General features: G+C 25.5%; 1 protein-coding gene across 1 annotated transcript; it reads right to left on the bottom strand.

The window, feature by feature from the left end:
- Nucleotides 1–7,671: 7,671 nt before the first annotated feature.
- LOC135930822 (uncharacterized) lies at nt 7,672–8,455 on the bottom strand. Its single transcript, XM_065467611.1, has 3 exons — nt 8,359–8,455; nt 8,064–8,310; nt 7,672–7,993 (listed from the first exon to the last, which is right to left on the bottom strand). The coding sequence occupies exons 1-3, from the start codon at nt 8,453–8,455 to the stop codon at nt 7,672–7,674; spliced, it is 666 nt and encodes a 221-aa protein (XP_065323683.1).
- Between the last annotated feature and the right edge of the window lie 1,211 nt (nt 8,456–9,666).

The raw sequence follows: 9,666 nt of genomic DNA, 5'->3' as shown, positions 1-9,666 counted from the left end.
AAGAAGAATAACAGAGCCCTGCAGAGGTACCATTTGCAGGGCACGACCCGGATTTTTTTAAAGATTTTTACGGCTAAGCTCAATTTTCAGGCCCGACCCGGCCTTTTTTAAAATAAAATTTTCAGGCCCGACCCTGATTTTTTTAAAGATTTTTACGGCTAAGCTCAATTTTCAGGCCCGACCCGGCCTTTTTTAAAATAAAATTTTCAGGCCCGACCCGGATTTTTTAAAAATAAATTCTATTTATTTTTGATTTTTATAGCTAATAATAACGATTTCAAATATAGGCTGTTTTAAAATACACAGTCCGGCCCGGATATTTTTTTAAAAAAATTTTCAGGCCCGGCCTAGATTTTTTTTTAAAAAATTCAGGCTCAGCCCTGGTGTTTTTTTTAAATTTCGGACACGGCAATACGGTCCGGCCCGAGGGCCGAGCCTGCAGGTCTCTGAAAAACATACCAAGAAGTACAACTTTTGAAAGTAGATTGAAAGGTTTGGATCTTTTGAATATTCATAGGCATTTGACAACAAGCAAGGATGAGATAATTGAAAAAATAGCTCAATCCCAACGAAGATTGGATTTTACATTGTAAATATATAACATAATACAATTATTCCCTAAGCTTTTTGTGTATTAATTTATATTTCTAACATTTAAATTTTTTATACTTTATATATAAATTTTAAAGCTCAAAAAATAAAAATTTCTATTTTGGGTCATTTAAGTGATTCTTTACATATAATTTTTTTATAATTCACATTAATTTAAAATTGTGTATTAGAAATAGCTATTAGTCCTAATAAATGTATACATGATATTTTTAAAAACAATAATATTTCTCAAAAAATTTTATTATCCGCCCCCCCCCCAGACCAAATTCCTGCGTACGTATAATATTTTTTTTTTAATTTTATAAAAGTTATTGCTAATAGAAGAAGCAAAATCACTATTTTTTTATGCATAAATAAGATATTAAGATTTTATAATATCCGTGCAAAAATATATAAATTTTTTTTAAGTGTATGTTCCTTAAAGTTTTAAAACTTGTATTTTATATAGCAAATAACCGGAAAATGATGAATATATTTTGAAAAAAATATAACATTTTCTAAATTATCATAAAGGTTAAAAGTTCATTCTCAGGTAAGTATCGATTGAAACTTTAATTACAATTTTTATTATTATTTGATCCTTCAGCCGATTACCGATCCGATTATCTAATTTGAATTCTGTAAAGATACCAATGGTTTTAAATTTTAATATACTTTTTATTAATATAACATTTATAATTTAACTATACCATAACATATGTCATTTAAATATATTATAATGATCAGTTATAGTTTAAATTTTGCAATTCTAAAAGTATATAAAATATTTTTATTGATAAATCACTATATAATTAATAATAACACTAACCTACATATTTACAGAATAAGTTAAACAATTATATTATAAAATTCGAAATAAATATTTAAAATTAATATATCGAAGATTTCTTTTTAGAAATACCAAAATTTCCAATTTACCATAAACTAGCCTGCGGCGATGGGGACTGTCAGTATCATCAGCTTCACTAAACACAGATTCTGAAGAGATTATCACATTTTTATAAACAGAATGCGCAAACAAAATAACAATATGGCAGAATGTTTATTAATTAATTATTATAAAAAAATAAACAAAAATGTATCGATATAACTTTTTAAAAAAATTTTATTTTTGTTAAAAACACCATTTTTTGGATCGGATCGGAAAATTTTATAATATTGACCTATAACAGATATTTTGAAATGGATGAAATATCGGCCCGATCCGATAAAAATATCGGTACATTTAGTTAGAATCATATTTATATAAATAGTTTCTATAAAAACATTCATTCATCTTTTTTTTACGGATAGAATGATAAAAAATTTATAAAAATTATTATTTATATTTAAATAAGGTATTTAAAAGCAACAAACGTCAACTTGCGGATTTAATATTATTAAGTTATATATTTTAATTATTTTTTTTAAATATTAGAAATTTAAAGATCGTAACAAAGATATATAATTGTATAAAATGCAAATATTTATAATGGAAGGTGTTTAATATTTATTCAATTTATTTCTTTAGTGCAAAATTTATATCCTAATTACTATAATATATTTTCAAATTAATACAAGATAGACAAAATTGCGTAGAACATCACATATTTGATCAGTGAAATTATTTTTCTGTACATTTACCCAATTTTTACCTCAATATAAGACATGCTATATTCAGTTTATTTATTTTAAGTATCTAGTATTCTTTCCTCATTGTCAATAAAATTTCTCTTAGGACTTATAATATGAACTATGAGATTCAACAGAAGATACAGATTCTTCAATATAAATAATGTATTTTTAGATATTACTAATTGCCAGACTCAATACCAAGCTTAATTAATGCAGGACTTTTGGGAATAATTATATCATTCAATGTATTGTCACTATCAATGAGATCAGCTAAATAATAATATCAATGAGATCAACTTAAATAAATATATTAACAATTCTTCTTTAACACCTCTGTTACATCTGGTGTCTCCTTTCTTATCTAATGCTTTTGTAATTTAAATGATCATATTATCTTGATTCATAGGTTTGATATCTTCAAAAAATTGAAATATTGAGTAATTTAAGATTATTTTGTGCTAAATTAACCAATGGCAGTATTTAACGAATCAATAAATCACGCTAAGAAATACAAAGTGATTTGTGTTTTTAAAAAATCGCGGCGATTAGCTTTTGCGATTCAGGTCACGCGATCCGTAACTATGAATTCTCTATGATTTAATGTATTTTGTATTTATCGTGGCTAAATCGCAATCGCGGCACTAAGCAATATATCCTTTATAAAACCAGAAAAAAATGATTGACATTTAATATAAAAAATATATATATATAATTATTTTTAAATAATTACAACAGAAGGTAATATAAAAATGGTTTCAATTTACAATATTCTTTTTATATCAAAAAATAATTATAAAAAAATTTGAGGTGTAAAATATTAATGGATATATCTATTTTGTATAAAAAAAACATTCTATTTGATTCGCCGAATATACGATTCAAAAATTAAAATTTTCAAAAGTTATAGATGAAAAAAAAAGTAAATAAAAATAATAAGTTTCCCAAGGAATATCTTAAATAATAAAAAATCTTAATTAAAAATTATTTCGAATAATACCAATAATTTTAAATTTTTCTTCCGTACTGACGTAGTTATCAAAAATTATGTCATACTTTTTTTTTCCTTAATGAGCCAATAAATATATTTGCAGTTTCCCAATTATATATTTATTCAGGGATCCAAACAGAACCTAAACCGCTAAAAAAATTCTAGCTGAACCTAAACCTAACCGCTAAAATGCTTCTGAACCGGTTCAAGCCTCATGATTTTATTCTTATAAAATAATATGTAAGTTATTATTAGTATATTGAAAAAATTTCAATTATATTCGAATTATTTTAAAATTAGCATCAATCACATTTGATTGATAAGTCTCGGTCATAATTTTATAATAATCTTTATTATATTGTCATTTTACAACATTTTTTAAATACTTTAAGCTTATAAATTATAATGCTTAGAGAAAAATTAAATCCAAAATATTATAAATGACACATCAAATCTGATATTATATTGGCAGTGTCGGCTCAAGTTAGTGTGGAAAGATGTTTTTCAACAATTAAATTTATACTATCTCCTTATAGATGTAATTTGAGTGAGACGAATTTTGGAAATGTATTAATTGTCCGGCTTAATAAAAAAAATTTAAGTAAAAAAAGTAAAATATTGTTCATATTAAAATTAATTATAGATTTTTATATTTATAAATTAAATATTATTTAATAATGTGCAATTAATAAAAATGAAGGTTTAATACATGTGTTTTTTAAATTAATGATATATTTTCCCTATACATAATTCGAATGTAGGTTTGAATAAAGTGTTTAAACCGATTTTTTATGAACCTGAACCTTGAACCGTTAATTTTATCCGAACCGAACCAATATTCGTTTCGGTTTGGATTCCTGTATTTATTTTTTTAAATAATCGTAGAATAAAATCTTTACCTAAATTTGAAATTCAACAAAATTAAATAAAATGTTAAATTTATAATATAATGATAAGGTGGGTTAATTATCTCAAAAAATCAGAGTTGTTAAAGTAGCGCGCTAACTTTTTTGTTAGCCATAGCTAATAGCGGCTACTTTTTTTGTAATTATTTAATTTTTTAGCGCGCTACTTTTATTGAAAATAGCTAAGTAACCGCTACTTCGCTACTTTTAAAAAATATAATGAAGGTAAGTATAAACATGAAAATTAAAATATAATATCATAATTAATTATAATATTGATTATTTAATTTTGAAATTAAAATATAATTTCAATTTGTAATTTATATTTTCATTTATATTGTAAACCTAAAACACGTGTTAATAATTTAAAATGTCATCGCCTATGGATATCCAAATGGCTGAAAGTGATTCAGACAATGACATTAATGAAATGGAAGATACCAGGGAAGAAAATGTTCTTAATAGCTATAATACAAATTCCCTAGATTTGAAAATTTTTTAAATAAATATATAACCAAAATTGGTTTCAAATTTATTTGTTTAAAATGTAAAAAAAATATTTCCTCAAATCAATCCAGTAGCTATAACCTCAAGAAACACCTATAGATAAATTGTCATTTTTACATTCTAATAATATTTATTTTATAAGACTGTTCATGAGTTTTAAGGAAATGGAGAAACATCTAAATAATTTTGGTATAGGCGACTCTACATCTAAAAAGACTAATTCAATTCAAACCAAATTTGTTAATAATGCAAATGACAATATTTCTCAGAAATTGGCTGATAAAGTTATTGTTGATTTTAACATTTATACAGTTCATCCTGTCCTTAGTTGGTAATCCAACATTTACCATGATGATTAAAACTCTATCCCCCTGATACAACAATTTTATGCTGCCAGAACACTAATGAATAAAATAGCAGATAACTTTAAAATGATGAAAGATGCTCTAATAGTAGAGTTATCAGGGATATCATATATATGTACCACGGAAGATAGTTGAACACATAACAGAAGGTAAAAACTTTATAAATTGATCTGATTAAATATTTTTGAGCTTATTTGGGAAACACAGGTCATTGACTAGACCCTAGAACTTTAAAAAGAAGATCTGTGGATTTAGCCCTCAAAATGATAATAGGATGCCAGACATACGATGTACTTGCAAATATAATTATTGATAATCTATCTTATATTAAAAATATGTATATAGGATTAAATACGCCCTTACCCTCAAGGGCTAGTGTCGAGATATTATTTAATAAGGCAAAACTTATACTCTCTGATCGTCGCTCTAGACTTGGGAATAATAATATTGAAATGATTTTATTATTAAAATGCAACAAATTACCATAAATATTTATTTTCATTACATAAATTTTTTTATAATCAAAACTAACTATATTTTAATATTTATAGATGTTGATTTTTATATATTTACTATACAATAACATTATAAGCAAAAAATGAAAAATTTGTTTGTAAATTTTTTTTATAAAAAGTAACTTAAAAAGTAGCTAAAGCTACTTTTAAAAAATAGTAGCTAATAGCGAGCTACTTTTTTGACAAATGTAGCGAGCTACTTTTTTTAACAAATAGCGATAGCGGTAGCGCGCTACTTTTAAAAGTAGTATTTAGCAACTCTGCAAAAAATTATTTATGTAATCAACATTATTAATAATTATTATGAATATCCTCTTAGAAAATATCAAAAACAAATAAACTTAAAACGCAATATATTCTTATTTTAGATCATAGGCGTAGCCGATGGGGGAGGGGGGGGCAAGGGGAAATCCCCCCCCCCTTTAGAAATTTATCACTTTTTATAAATATCATTTTTAGCTAATAAAAAATATCCTAATTAGTTCTCCTCCCACTCCCTGACCCTCAAATATGTATGCATATATTTTAGTAATTTAAAAGAAAGAATGTAAAAGTTGATATTTTTTTATAAAACTATTCATCATAATTTATAGATTTTTGGGGAAATAAATTTATAAATATGTAAAATGAACCAAAAATGTTTTTTTAATAAATGGCATATAAGCCAAAGATAAGTCTTAAGACAGAAGTGAAATGTATTATAATTATTAATAATAGATCCATAAAATTACTAAATAATATAATATATCAAATATAATTTTTTATAAAGTGAGTAATTTTTATTTATTTATTTTAATAAAAGTAAAATAAAATTATAAAACTATTGATAAAATTAAATCATAAATTATAAAAATATTAAAGCACAATACAAACAGTGGAATATTATATGTCGTAGATTTACAGTATATCTAATTATCAAATGACAATCAAGTAATTTTTACCAATATAGCGATATATATTTTACAGAAAACTATAATATATTGATAAGGATATCAGAAAATATCTTTTAAAGACATTGTGGGATGAATAATTTGAAGATTAAATTTAAATATCATTTTTACTTAAAATAAATAGATGGCGTTAAATAATTGAATGCAAATTGTTGCTATATTTAATATCAAGAGCATTTATTAGTAAAATTTGTTAAATTATTAACTATAATATATTCTCTGACTGTCAAATATGTCTGTAGAAGTGGAATTTTACCTAGTATTTTATAACTAATTTTATATAATAGAGTAAAATCAACTATATGTCTACTTACTTTTTACAAATAAATTTCTTATAATTGTTTGGAATAAATTATTACCATGCTTTTATATTAAGGTATATACAATACAAGTAAATTATTATATTTTTATTTTATCTAAATTTTGTTTTTTAATATTACGTTGAGATTAACCACAGCCAATTTACGAATTAGCGTATCTTGTATTATTGTATTCCCCTCAAGTTTTTTTTAATAAATGAATGAATGCAAAATAAGTTATTAAAGGATTTGTACAACTTTACATTTTTTTAAATAAATCCATTCTATTATAATTATAAAAAATAATAACTACACGACTAATTTGCTACTATCTAATAAAAGTATCGTTTCTACCGGCCGCTACTGTAGCGCGATACTTTTAATGGCTACCTAAGATTTTGAAACAATCTAATCTAGAGATAGTTAAAATGAATCCCGGAAAAAAAACCCCTGGAAAAAAAAACCCCGGAAAAAAACCCCCGGAAAATAAACCCCCGGAAAATAAACCCCCAGGAAAAAAAACCCCCGGAAAATAAACCCCCAGGAAAGAAAACCCCCGGAAAATAAACCCCCAGAAAAAAAAACCCCGGAAAATAAATCCCCAGGAAAAAAAAACCCCGGAAAAAAATTCCCCAATAATTTTTTTTCATTTTTATAGAATTTACTTAAGACCGGTCTACTCTTCATAAAAAAAATTCTTAAATAAGAAAAACTGATGTTTAAATTGGTAGTGGGAAAAAATGCCTCAGTAAAATAACTATGTATTGTAAAAAAAATTTCCTATAGTAAAAATACAATACCATCTTTAAATATGATATTAAATAGACTAAATTTGACAAAACTTAGAAATAAGAAATGTTTATTTTATTGGTAAATCATGATTATGTATATATAATTTTATAATTTATAATAATAATTATATTGGTTGACATCGAATATTGAAGGATATCGCTCTTATAAAATCCGGAAGGCTTCGCACCCCATCACGGTATTCTTCGCAAAGTTTCTTTAGCCGAATCTGGTTGTTAGAACTCTGCGATTTTGTTTTATATGTCCAACTACCTACGCGCCATCTTTCAAGTTTGGTTTCGTCGGCAGCCACCTCGCATTTCATTTTTTTAATGAGTACCCAGATTGATGGGTGTTTATTACCAACCAGATTAGAAAAACGATGATTCCAACCTTCGCATTGATTATTTGTTCGTTCTTCATCTGAGAGAGTACTCTGTTCCAGGTTTCTGGAAAAAATCGAGGCTCAATTCGACGTGTTTGGGATTGAGAATTGCTTCTCATGACATTCCTTGATACCCATTGACATAATTTTTATTGAAATAATCGAGAATGTCCTTACCATTGCTCGGAGTAACTGATCTAAGGAATGTCATTGCATTATCCATATCACATAACGGAACAAATGCTAAGCCGTCCATCATGCCACAAAAAAAACTTAGAGTTTCATCCGTCCTATATTCGCTTTCCAGACCCAGCTTCTGAATTTTTCTATGTGTACTTTGACACAAATGGTAAAAACATCCTCTAATTACGATGTGATACCCTAATTGAAAAAATAAATATAAATTATTAAACATATTAATAATCATACCAATGATACTCTTAACCGCGGTCATAGCAGACTTTTCGAAATCCATGTATATATATAATGGATCAGGAAATAAATCCCTTTCCTGACATTTAGACATTATTGTTTGAAATATTATTTCATATGTACTTTGAGTTTTTTTCTGGAGTACACAATAAACCGCTGTAATATAAATATTGTTTATTGCTACTCTAATCACATATAATTGTAGAAAATTTTTTGGGGACATGGCAAAATTACCATCCATATACCACTCTGTCCTATTAGATATTAGATTCAAGGAATCATCTGTTGCGAACATTATTATGCGTTCTTCAGCTTGTGGGCCATTATCAAATAATAAAAATCGTTTTGAGTTCTGGGAGCCACAATTTGCCCAATCACCTATAATATTTAAATTTTTATGAAAATATAATTATATTTAAAGTAATACCTTCAATAACTAGGTCTTCCAAATTCTCAAGATTTGAAGGGTGTTGCATTGCTTTGTGATTCCTTAGAGTTCTTTTTATAGAATCTTCCGATAACATATGCGACTGAACTCTTTGGTCTAATTTTACAATTTCCTCTGCATAAATTTGAAGAGGTTTTGCCAAAGAGTCTGCACATCGCTTCTTCATGTTAGCAATGGATTTCATTGCTACTAGTCCATCAATATTTGATGGATGATTTTGGTATCAAGAACCGGGTCTTGATTATCGAGTGTTGAAAAAAGTATTGCTCGGCATTTAAAAGAAGAATACTTTGAGCAGCGCCATCTAATCTTGTTTGAGCATTTTTTATGTATGGTATAAGAATAACCTTCAAATATGAGCTTTCCAGGATGAATAAGATCCATTAAATTTTTTTTATAAAATATAAATTTTATGAATAAAATATTTTTGTAAATTTAATTTTTTTTTATAAAATATAAATTTTATGAATAAAATATTTTTGTAAATTTAATTTTTTTTTGTCTTTTATATACGGCATAAAGATCCAAATTATTATTGTTTAATTTTATAAATAAATACCAATTATAGCGTTTTTAATTTATAAACAATTTTTATTCTTTTGATTAAAAATACATTTTATAACAATACATTTTAATATCTGTTCATTTAACTAGTTGATGCAATAATATTTATTAACTTGCAATTGTCTAAAAACCAATTATAGCGTTTTTAATTTATAAACAATTTTTATTCTTTTGATTAAAAATACATTTTAAAACAATACCAATCATAGCGTTTTTAATTAATAAACAATTTTTATTCTTTTGATTAAAAATACATTTTAAAACTTTTAATAAGCTAAAAACTAAAGGTAGTT

This window comes from Gordionus sp. m RMFG-2023, chromosome 1 (genome assembly GCF_954871325.1).
Source record: "Gordionus sp. m RMFG-2023 chromosome 1, tfGorSpeb1-WG-v2, whole genome shotgun sequence".
NCBI lineage: Eukaryota > Metazoa > Nematomorpha > Gordioida > Chordodea > Parachordodidae > Gordionus > Gordionus sp. m RMFG-2023.
This window is presented reverse-complemented; position numbering and strand designations above follow the sequence as displayed.